The following is a 12,914-nucleotide window of genomic DNA, read 5'->3' as shown; positions in this document are numbered from 1 at the left end:
ACAGCATCAAACTAATTCCATTTTTCCCTACTTTCATTTCATAGCTGTTCAGGGCCCTTTTTTTGTGACACATGACAATCGCCCATTTGGAAAATAAATATTGGGTCTTTGGCATGTAAAGTCCAAGCTGGATGGTCACATGTGATTTAGAAAACTAGCAGTCTGTGATACGTTAGCTCTGAATAATGGTTGTAACATAGTAAAGCTAACTGTCGTGAGAAAGAAGCTATATGAACCAAGTATATATTAGTATTTTTGAGTATCACACCTAAAGGTCAGTCCGCCTGCATTCTTCTCTAAAATTCCAACACCAGAAATATTAATAGAGAAAACCCAAATTAGAGTCTTCCATATTAGAATCACTGGCCGTAGGTGTGGCTTTAATCTACCGCATAATATTATCAGGAATATCAAAGGGTAGCCAATTATGCTTATATCAGAGTTGAGAACATCTCCAACACTAAGCTTTTCCTCTGGCTGTGAGGGGGCTTGCTACTTGTTGTCTCGAAGGGTCCGAAGAGAGCCAGAAATCCCTCCAAAAATGAATAGATCTTCCATTCTTCACTGACCATTTGAGAATTAATTCTTTTTGTAGTGAGGCACTTCTTAGATAACATATGAGACCAAGGAACATCCTGGTTCGAGGCTAACCTCCAGCAAAGCTTGGCAAGAAGAGCAGAATTCCTAGCTTTCATTTAGAAAATCCTGAGGCCCCCCAGCTTCTTGGGAAGGGTAGCTTTATTCCAATTTACTAGATGCATTTTCCTGTGCTCAGGTGAAGACCCCCACAAGAAGTCTCTAATGATCTTATCAATAGAGTTGCAGATATTGGTTGGGATGCTGGCAGACTGCATAAAATATTCTGGAATTGGGGTAGCCGTAGATTTAATCAAAACCAATCTACCTGCAGGGGATAGAAGCTTGGATACAACAACAGTTAACAAGAACCACAAAAAAAAAAAAAAATAAATAAATAAAAAAAAAAGAAAAAAAAAAGTGTGGTTGTAAAAATAACAATGGCAACTAGAAAAAAAAAGTCCTTAGCAGCTGCAGCTAAATCATCATTAGCTTTACGAAACACTCTTGTCAGCCATTCTAAACCATATTCCTTCCATTTGACAGCCTATGTTTCATACATCCTCCATGGCAACTTGAATTTGCCATCTAGGAAGCCTTGTAATCTAGCATAAGGCCACTGCTTCAACATTAGCTAGAAGAGTAATAACCTTTATAAATCCTCTATTTTTTTTTTGCCTTCAAAGCTTCCTTGGCAGCCAGACAGATGATTGTAACAACTATTTATCCATGTAACTTCCCATTGTCCTAGTCCTCTAGCTGAGTATACCAGTTTTAAGGGGATGCAGTGTGGGAAAATACTTCCAGCGTTAGATCCTTGTATTTGTACAATGAGAATAGTAGGCCATGTAATCCAACATAGGAAGCCTGTGATAAATATGGAATCATTGACAGTTCTAGAAACATTGTTGGTGCAACCAGAAAAACAAAAATAATATAAAGCCAACAATTTTATGAAAGTATGAGCTCATATGTTACGGATAAATTATAGTTGTTCATTGTAAATGAAATTTAGAAAGTTACTGACTGCTTGGTTATCAGAAAAGCCTGCAAAGATCCTTAATCTGTTTACATTTTTTTTGATAAGTAATAAAGATTCATTGATATCAAAAAGAGAGAGACACCCAAGTACACAGGGAGTATACAGGGGTGAACAAATCAAAAACGAATATTACAAAAATCAAGTAAATCCAAAATAGAAGAAAAAGGATGGTTTCTCCACACAGAGAACCAATCAAGTAAGTTTCTAAAAAAAAGAAGCTTGAGGTCAGGCATGGAACACTCCTTGTCTTCAAAACACCTACTATTTCTCTCATTCCAAATACACCACATTAAACAATGAGGAACAACCATCCATATATCTCCATTACGATGGCGACCAAAATGACCTTGCTAGCAAGCCAAAAGCCCAACAATAGAGAATGGCATAACCCAACAAACTCCAAGTAATCCAAAACCATATCCCACAACTCCAAAGCAACCGGGCAATGAAGGAAAAGATGGTCAATAGTTTCACTATTACACTTGCACATATAACACTAATCCAAAATGCAAACTTTTCTTTTCCTTAAGTTGTCAATTGTCAAACATTTCCCCAAGGCTGCGGTCCATACAAAGAAAGCCACTCTAGAGGGAATCTTCTGCTTCCAAATGCTTTTCCAAGGGAAAAACTGCTCACTATGGCCAACTAGAAGATGGTAGTAAGCACTAACCGTGAACCCCTTACTCTTACAAGGTAGCCAACATCTCTTATCCTCCCCGTTCCCCCTTATAGGGGTGCAATAAATGGAATTTATGAATCTTCTGAAAGCTTCCAATTCACAATTATGCACCTCCCTACAAAATTGAAAATCCCAATGGAGGACTCCATTGGTGAATCTCATTAGATCCGCCACACTTGCCTCTTTGCTACAACAAATCCTATATAAATCAGGATAGTGATCTGCGAGAGGAGAAGATCCACACCAACGATCTAGCCAAAACTGCACTTTTGATCCATTTCCAATTTTATATGGAATACACCGAGATAAAGAGTGCCACCCCCTTCTAATATTTTTCCACAAACTAACTCCATAAGGACCAGAGAAAGAGCTAGAACACCAACCACCCCAATCACAACCATACTTCACCTCTATTACTTGACGCCATAGAGCATCCCTTTCTTGCCCAAATCTCCATAACCACTTCCCTAATAAAGCTACATTGAAGGTTCTCAGGTTCCTAATCCCCAACTCACCTGAAGAAAGCGGAGTACACACTGTAGACCAATTAACCAAATGAAATTTGGGCTCGTCTCCTAGGCCACCCCACAAAAAGTCCCGCTGAAGTCTAGCAATTCAGTTGGCCACAGAAGCAGGAATAGGGAATAAAAAAAGAAAATAAGTAGGAAGATTAGAGAGAGTGCTTTTAATTAAAGTGACTCTACCTCCCTTGGATAAATATAATTTTTTCCAACTTACTAATTTTCTTTCCATCTTCTCTAGAATTGGATTCCAAATAGACTTGTCCTTAAATTTTGCCCCCAAAGGAAGACCCAAATATTTCATTGGGAGAGACCCTTGCTTGCAGCCTAAGACAGCCACCAAAAGATCCATGTTATGAACTGCCCCCACAGCCACTAGTTCAGACTTACCCAAATTTATCTTCAGACCAGACACAACCTCAAACCAAATGAGCACTATACGAAGAATCAGAATTTGATCAATATTAGCATCACAAAAAATCAGAGTATCATCAGCGAAAAGGAAATGGGAAACCATCAAAGATCTTCTAGCAGAAACACCTACACTAAAACTTGACAAACGACCTTCATGGACAGCCTTATTCAACATTCTACCGGCGGCTTCCATAACCAACACAAATAACAAGGGGGACAAAGGATCAACTTGCCGCAACCCCCTAGAACTTCCAAAAAACCCATGGGGAGTACCATTAATAAGGATAGAAAAACGAACCGTTGATAAACAAAAAGAAATCCATTGCTTCCACTTATTAGAAAAACCACAACGCTCAAGCAAGTTAGAAAGAAATCCCCAGTTCACGTGATCAAAGGCTTTCTCAATATCCAATTTACATAACAACCCTGGCTAACCAGATTTCAATATACTATCAAGACATTCATTAGCAATAAGAACAAAATCAAGAATCTGCCTATTTAGAATAAAGGCGTTCTGGGTAGCTGAGATGATCTCTCCTAAAACCATGCGAAGACGAGTAGCCAAAATTTTAGCAAGAATTTTATAAACCCCCCCAACAAGGCTGATAGGTCGAAAGTCCTTTACCTCCACTGCTGCAGCTTTTTTTGGAATGAGAGCAATGAAGGTTGCATTCAAGCTTTTTTCAAACTGACCTGTAACATGAAAATGGTGAAACACAGCCATGATGTCTGATTTGAGAATCCCCCAACAGGCTTGAAAGAAAGCCATTGAAAAACCGTCAGGCCCAGGAGATTTGTCCCCATTAAACTCCTTGATGACTTCAAAAATCTCAGTTTCCTCAAAAGGTCACTCTAACCGGTCCACATTATCCCCTGAAACCCTTGGAAAATCCAATACATCCTGGAAAGGATGCTACTCTTGCTGCTCAGAGTATAGGTTTATATAGAATTGAACAATATGGTTAGAAATCCTATCCTGGTTGGAAGACAAAGCCCCATCAATCATAAGGTTTTCAATACAATTATTTCTTCTATTAGAATTAGCCATCCTATGAAAAAACCTCATATTGGAGTCGCCTTCCTTTAAAAACAACACTCTGGACTTTTGCCTCTAGCTAATCTCCTCTAACAAGGCTGCCTTCTCAAGTTCGGCGCGAAAGGTTGCTTTTTCCAATTTCTCCTCCTCCGTTAGAGGTTGATTGTCCTCTTTTACATCTAGAGCATTCAACTTGCTCCATAATTGCTGTATCTTGACTGTGATATTGCCAAAATCTGTTTCGTTCTACTTCTTTAGGTCCACTTTTAGAGCAGTCAACTTCTTGGCAAGAATGAATCTAGGAGTCCCTTGAAAATGGTAATTTTCCCACCAAGACTTCACCTTATCTAGAAACCCCTCCGCCTTCAACCACATATTCTCAAAACGAAAAGGAATACACCCTCTGTGATGATTCCCACTCTCCAAAAGAATTGGGAAGTGATCGGATAACATTCTAGGAAGCCTTTTTTGGGAGAAATGAAAGAGGTAATCTGCCAAAACCAGAGAGAGGAGAAACCGATCTATTCTAGAGGTTGAGGTGGAGTTAGACCATGTGTAAAGGCCTCCCTCCAGAGGATTGTCCATAAGCCCACAGAGAGATATAAAATCCAAAAAATCATACATGCAGGGAGTAAATCTTCCCGCCCCTAACCTCTCCAAAGGAAAGCGGATGACATTAAAGTCTCCTCCCAAACACCATGGCAAATTCCACCAACTGTTCAAGCCTGCCAATTCCTCCCACATATATTGACGTTTCCTGTTCAAATTTGGACCATAGATACTTGTGAAAGCCCACTCAAATTGGTCACTGATGTTTTTGAACCTACACGAAATCGAAAAAAACCCTACTGCTTCCTCTATCTTTTCAACCACCCTTCTGTCCCACATGAGCAGAATTCCACCAGAAGCACCCACAGAACCCAAATATAACCAATCTATGTCAGGACAACTCCATATGCTTCTAACAATTCCTCTTGTAACCCATTCCAACTTTGTCTCTTGCAAACAAACACAACACCAGAAAGAATATGAAACATATATTCACAATACTAACTCATCAAATATATATAATAGTAACACACATAAGAAATAAAAATAAATCAATTAAAAACTATAACACAAACACTGATACATTTTTAGAGCATAACATCCAGGTCATTATTCCACAACATTTAACACACAACTAATAAATTTAGTTTAATTGAGTGGAACATTTAAAAGGTTACACAATGCACAAAGCTCCCCACTTCTGAGGGTTCTGGGAGAGGTGGTTGATAAGCAACCCAGTCCCCAATTGAGTGGAAACACTTAAAAAATCTAATTCAACTGGATAAAAGGCAAAACTTATCAACACTTGAAATGACTTTGCATCAGTTGATGTTTGGGATAAATCTTTCAAAAATAATTTCAAATTAACAACATTAGTGCAAAATATAATGTAAGGAAAGATAACAAATTAGAATAGCAACAAACAGCCAAGCTCAAATACATGAAAAGAACTATCAGCTTGTATAAGTATAACAATGACTTGCAGGAAATTTAGCTATTCCTTGCAAGTTGACTCATTAATCAACATGATCTCTTCTGAACAATCTCCTTTAATCTTATTGCACATCTCCCCATCACCAAGCAACTCCAAATGGAAACATACTTCTTGTGCCCTAAATTGAGAAAAACTCAAAGTAAATTTTTTTTTTTTTTTTTTTTAATGACCTGGGAGCTCACCAAGGCAAGGCACTTTGAAACCAACCCTAGGGAGTAAACCACAGATACATGACCTCACCTACTAGAACCATGTATAAGGTACATAAAGAATAAAAAAAAAAAAATTAGAATGTAAGACTACTCTATATGAAACATGTTCACAGGAGGACACAACATCAGGTCCCTCAACAATAGGTTTGAACATTTCCTCATGCAGATTTTGAAAATCCAGCACCTACATTATTGGTATTTAATAGTATAAGAAAAATAATAGACCTCTATCTAATTGGAGGGATGAAAGCACAAAGAAACCAAAGGCACCAAACTAATTACCGTTGTTTCAGAACAAAATCATTTGATTGTGTGATATAAAAAACATAAAAATTAAAAAAAAATTAAATTATTAATAATTGAATTATTACTTGTAAATATTCTTATTTTCCAAGAAATGAATAAAGTTCGAACATCCTAGTGACAATCAAAAAGCAACAAGTGCAAACAAGACAAGAATCAGACTTTTGAAGGATGGACAAAAAATTCATCCTAGGTTTTGACTGAAGGTAATCAAAACATATGAAAAATGCATAACTTAGACTAATTGACATTGAAAGGACGAACAAACCAATCCTTTTCTTCGATTAGTAAATTAGGTTTTGTTTTTTGGATCAGTAGACTAACCGCTCAATCTATTCAAGTTTTAAAAACAGTGATCTCACTAGCAAGCATCAAAGTCTTGCTATAAAAATATTTAATTTTTAGCAAATTACAACAAAACTACTTATATAATAAATGGGGATAGTAAGAAAGACGTAGAACAAGGTGCATCAGAAATGAACCTGATTAAGGATCTTACTAGGTCCAGTATCTAATGATTAAGGATTTTAGAACTTTAGGGCTGGTTTAGGTAATACACTAATACTAACAGATTAGGGCCATTAGACGCATATCCATGTAAGTTTAGATATTTAGGCTATATTTGAATTGGAAAACTAGTTTCCTTAACCAACAAACTATGAAGAATGGTTGGAATATAATAATAACGTTTAAATGCAACTCCAAAACTTAATTTCATTGCAGGGAACATTTAAAAACATCAATTCGGCTTACTAAAGGATGTAAGATCACCAGAAAAAACTAGACTGTATAAAAAAAGACATTTAGCATTAACTTAACATGAGCCAAAATTTTAAAAATAACTATTTACGAAAATGGGTTCAATGCAGCAAATATGAGTGCACAATGAACTTATCTGTACAAATCTTTGAGCTTCCTCAACGCGACCAAAACGGGTGAGAAGTCCAATGATGATAGTGTAAAGTTCTTCGGATGCCTTTATTTTATATCTATGATGCATTAAATTAAATATCCGGCAAGCATCATCCACTAATCCAGCTTGATCGCAAATAGATAGAACAACTTTGAAAGTGAAATGGTTTGGATAAAACCACCAGATCTCATTTGATCAAAAAGAGCAATTGCATCTTGACACCGATTGCTATATCCATATGCCTCTATAATTGCAGTCCATGTTTAATGGGGATTGCATCAAAAACTGACTTAGCATGATCAATTGCTCCACAAGTCCCATACAATTTCACAACTTCAGCAGAGACAAAACGGATACACTTAAAATTCTTCTTCAAGACTTGTCCATGAACCTCCTTCCCAAGCATCAAACTTTTTAGTTCACCACAAACGCTCAATATCCTTGCTATTGTAACTGAATCTGGCATGTGCTTTGACAACTGCATTGACCTAAACACACCAAGTGCTGTATTTAGATGTCCGTGTTCTACTTATGAATCAATCATCACTGTCCCCAAGATCACATTCCTCTGTTCCATACCATCAAACATTTTTAAAGAATACTCCAACAGGCCACACTTTGAGTACAATATCATCAAAGAGGAAACAATAGATACATTAGGTAGGAACCAATTCTTCAAAGCATAAGCATGAACCTCCTTCCCTTGAGTCAGAGCCCCCAAATCTGCACAGACTGGAAGAACAGTGGCAATTGTGACAATATTAGGCTTAAACCCTTCCTGCTGCATCTAAATTATTGATCTCAAAGCCTGCTCCAGTTTCCCATTTTAGGTATAACCTGACATCAAAGCAGTCCAACAAATAGTGTTCCTCTCCATTGATGAATAAAACACCCACCTCCCCGATCCCATGTCCCCACACTTACAATATTTGTCAATCAAGGCAGACTGAATGAAAATCTGCCTCAAATAACTTTTCGTCTTCAACATGTAAGCATGAACTTCTCGGAGTAATTTATGTGCCCAAACTTCTCCAATACCTGGAAGTATTATAGTCAGTATAACTGAGTTTGACCTTATCCCTTCCTCTACCATTCTCCTCACATACTCCAAAGCTTACCTTTGCAACCTATTGTGTGCAAAACCCACAATCATCGCTCCCCACACCACAACATCCCTCTCACCAATCTCTTCAACAATACAATGCGCAAGCTTAATCTTTCCACATTTAAAGTACATATCAATCAAACTCGTCCCAAGAATCGAACTATCAACAACACCATTCTTTATCAAAAGGGCATGAATCTTTAAACGTTGCCAAAGTGCAGATGCATTGGCAAAACTCTTGATGACATTAGAGAAAGAATAAACATTCAAACTGACCCCTAATTCCTGCATTTCAGTATAAGTCGAAAGCACATCATGATATCGCCACCTACTAGATATCACACGGCCTCTAAGCAAGGCATTCCACGAATACACATTCTTACTAGAACATTCACCAAACGGTTGGTGTGCATCTTCGACTGAGCCACAAGCTATGTACATGTTCACAAGTTTTGTACGTAAAAACTCATTGTTTTCAAGCCCATTAATCTTTATATGTGTGTGGACTTGTTTCCCTTCGGTTAAGGATTTGGTTCGAACACATGCAGTAATGAGAGAAGTAAAAGTGGTGGGGTTAACAGGTATGCCTTGTTGGTCCAAGTAGTCCAATATGGTAAGTGTTTGTTTCAGCTTGTTTTGCTTTGTGAATCTTTGTAAATTGCAATTGCATGTGGGTTTTTGGTGTGGACCGGTAAAGATTTTGGGCATGCATCTTTTTGTCAAAACGGTGGCGGTTCTTTTTTGCAGGAAATTTGGATGGTTTTTTGTGTTGTTGGTGGGTGTTTGATGGTGTTGGTTTTGGGTTACAGGTTTGGACTTGTAGCCAGTAGGGGCTAAAGCCAACACTGCCCATTGCCAAAGCCATTACTTTGGTGCTCTTGATTCAGAGAGAAAGATGAAGGGGCTGGGAGCTAAATTTTCTTACCTTGCAGGATTGAGGTTGAAGAATTGATGTTGTTTTTTAGTTGAAATGAACCTGTGAGAGGGCTATCTTCCTCAGCTTCAAGTGCTCTTTGTATTTTTGGAGGCTTTGGGGATGACAGAGAGAGTGAAGGGTAAGGAAGAAGAAGACCGTTTGGAGGGGAAAAAAAATGTTTGCGACGTTTTACTTTGGTAAAATAATAATAATAATAATAAATCAATAGAATTCATTTAATGCCTTCCCCTTTCTTTATGTATTAAAATATGAGAAATGCTAACGAGAATCATTAGGGTACTGGTTAATAATCCATGTAAATAAAGTTTTTATGGGAAATGAAATAAAAAGTAATTAATATTTTGACAGCTTTTTTCATTTCCCATAAAAGTAGTATTAAAACTTTCCTAAAGTGGATTATTAATGAGTGCCCTAAGGACACTCGTTAGCAAAACCCTTAAAATATTTAGTATTTTTAAAATAAAAAACAATAAGTTTCTTATCAAAAAAAAAAAAAAAAAACAAAACAAAACAATAAGTTAATTCTCGCGTCAAAAAATAAATGTGAATCAAAGAGGTTTAAGGCCTGTGCACTGTATCCAAGAATTAGACATTTTTAAATATACATCTCTCATAATTTCTTTAAGACCACCTCTTTGTTAAAATACTTTTTTATAAAAAAATTACTCTCTTTTTATCTTGAGATCAGGTACCTCATCTTATATTCAATATTCAAAAAAGCTACCTCATCCTTTTAGTTAGTTACACTCTGTGTTTGGAATTATTTTTAAATAAATTAAATTAAATTTTTAGCAAAATCTTATTAACCTTTTCATTACTTTTATTAGTTATTTTACTAATTTCAGTTAAAAGAATAAAAATAAGGTGAAAATCATATTTTCGTCCCTATATTTTTAAGCTATTCTACTTTGGTCCCTAACTTTTATTTGCACCGCTCTTACTCCTTATCCTAAAAAATGTGTCTCGGTTTTGTCCTTGTCGTTATATCAAAGACGAAAAATGCACACATGGCAAACAGAATGCATTGTTGGCACACTAAAAGCTGATGTGGCCATTAAAATAATAATAAAAAAAAGTTATTTGGCATTAAAAAATGCCACGTCATCATCTAAATTAAAAAAAATAAAAACAAAATTAAAAACCAAAAATCATATGAATTGAGATCTAAGTATGTCTTGAACAAGAACAATAAGAACACAAACTCAAATCTAAGAACACAGACCCAGAAATTAAAATTAAAAAAAAAAAAAACCCTCCAAAACTGAAAATTCATTTTCTTTTGATTTTCTCAAGAACCAAACAACAGCGAAGGATCGTTTCTGTCTAAGTTTAGGTGAAACCTTTCTACTGTCCAAATAAACAGAAACAACAAAAAAAATTCAAAAAGAGGAAAACTCCAAAATTTATTTTCTTTTGCTGAACCCGACCAAGATCTTTTAGAATCAAAGAATCTCCAACAACAAACCGCTCATCATCATCATCCAAACATGAAAAAATCAACAATCAAGAACTTAAATTTACTAAATTGAACAAATAATTCTAAAATCACATAAAAAAACCATAACAATTCATTAAATATAATAAACCCCTATTTACACTTAGAAGGACACAAAACCCATATAACTTTCACCAATTCCAAACCCAAATTTCACAAAAGTCAAAACTTACAGTGAAGGAAAGAGGGAGGAGGGCAGAACGGGGTGAAGGAGATCGTGAGAGAGAAAGAAGGGGAAACGATCATGAAGGAGTGCAGGAGGGAGTAAGGCGGCGACAGAGGGAGAAGGGGTGGCGATGATGGTTGGATTGGGCTGGGCGGCGGTGACGGTGGCTAGGCCATGAGAGAGAGAGAGAGAAAAAGAGAGAAAAGGAGAAAGAGAGGGTTTTGTTGTGAGGTAGCGAGTGAGGTTGAGGGAGTGTTGAAAATTCAGTTTTGGAGGTTTTTTTTTAATTTTTTTTTTTTTTTTAAATTTCTGAGTTTGTGTTCTTATATCTGAGTTTGTATTCTTGTTCAAAACACACTTAGATCTCAATTCATGTGATTTCTGGTTTTTAATTCTGTTTTTATTTATTTTTTTAATTTCGATGCTGACGTGGCATTTTTTAATGCCAAATAACATTTTTTATTATTATTTTAATGGCCACGTCAGCTTTTAGTATGCTAACAGTGCTTTGCCACGTGCATTTTCCGTCTCTGATGTAACGGCAGGGACAAAAACGAGATGCATTTTTCAGGATAGGGAGTAAAAGCGATGCAAATAAAAGTTAGGGACCAAAGTGAGAATTGCATGAAAATGTAGAGATAAAAATGTGGTTTTCGCCTAAAAATAATTATTAAAAATAATGGATGTTAACTATATTGGTATGTTTAGATGTTGATATAGCTAAGAAAATGATGAACATATTATGCTATGAAAAACACACATGCGTGCATGTGCACACATAGATACATACATGCATGCATACACACACACACACACACACACACACATATATATATATATATATATATCTTTTTTGTAGTTTTGACAAGTAAAAATACTATTGTGGTCTGTTTGGATGCTATGGATTTGGATTTAAGGAGCCCAAAATCCTAATTCTTTGTTTGGGTAAGTTAAAATAAATGGATTTGGTCTTGCCCCTAATCCAACGATCCCAACCAGAATTTGATAACCCAAATCTATGGATTTCAAATACTTTCAATCACATTGAAAATTTTGAAATTTCTCATGCATGCTCTTCACTATTTCTCTCTCCTTTGGTTTGCATCTCTCTCTCTTCCTTGCTACACAACAAGCTTCTTCTTCTCTCTCTTTTTCTCTCGGCCACTTCAAGTTTGTCTCTCTCAACTCTTCTCTTCCTCTTTAACCTCTCTATTTCTCTCTTTCTACTAAATCTGAATCGACAAAGGCTGTGGGTTACATTTGATTTTTTGTGAGTTTGTCTAGGTTTCATTTGATTTGTTTATGGGTTTTATTTAGCTTTTGTTTGATTTGTTTGTAGGTTTTGTTTGATTGTATTTTTTGTGACTTGTTTATGGGGTTGTCTTTATTTTCTATTTCTATTTTCGTTTGTGGTTTTGAAATGAAAATTACATGTTTGATCAAATGCTTCTATGAATTGTCTATGGGTTATGAATGTAGTAATTTTACTCTTGTTATGTCCAAAGGGTAGTGGCTGGAGCTACTCAGTTCACTTGGCTCTGATGGATGTTCATATTTGGTAGTAGTTTAAAACCATGTTGTCATTCTTGTCTTTGGCACTAACATCCTTAGTAGTGGTGTATCTCTTGTCAAAATCGAGATCCTACATAAGATCGTGGAAGGTGGGGGGGATTGTGGATCATAAAATCCTACATATTTTCAGATTTAAAGCAAAAAACACATTGATAATGACTTTATATGTTGAATAATCACATAAATTGTGATTTTATCCATAAAAAAAAATATTTGCATCATATATCACTACGTCTATACTAACAAAATAAATATATTTATGTTTTGACCCAATGTATCTAAAAAATTCAATAAACGTTTAATTAGCAAGCAAATACTAAAATATTTATCAACACATGGAAATATTTTCCAAGTTCCAAGTTTAATATTCAAAATAAGTTATCAAAATGAAACTAGCTAA

The 12,914-nt window shown here is 36.0% G+C and overlaps 1 protein-coding gene and 1 pseudogene across 1 annotated transcript; both read right to left on the bottom strand.

Annotated features, from left to right (window-relative positions):
* Nucleotides 1-227: 227 nt before the first annotated feature.
* Nucleotides 228-9,431, bottom strand: LOC126713951 (pentatricopeptide repeat-containing protein At1g71460, chloroplastic-like; annotated as a pseudogene).
* On the bottom strand, nt 4,515-6,064 carry LOC126700256 (uncharacterized). The gene is made up of 2 exons (XM_050398315.1): nt 6,052-6,064; nt 4,515-5,266 (listed from the first exon to the last, which is right to left on the bottom strand). The coding sequence occupies exons 1-2, from the start codon at nt 6,062-6,064 to the stop codon at nt 4,515-4,517; spliced, it is 765 nt and encodes a 254-aa protein (XP_050254272.1).
* Nucleotides 9,432-12,914: the final 3,483 nt, after the last annotated feature.

The sequence above is a fragment of the Quercus robur genome, chromosome 2 (assembly GCF_932294415.1).
Source record: "Quercus robur chromosome 2, dhQueRobu3.1, whole genome shotgun sequence".
Classification (NCBI taxonomy): Eukaryota; Viridiplantae; Streptophyta; class Magnoliopsida; order Fagales; family Fagaceae; genus Quercus; species Quercus robur.
This window is presented reverse-complemented; position numbering and strand designations above follow the sequence as displayed.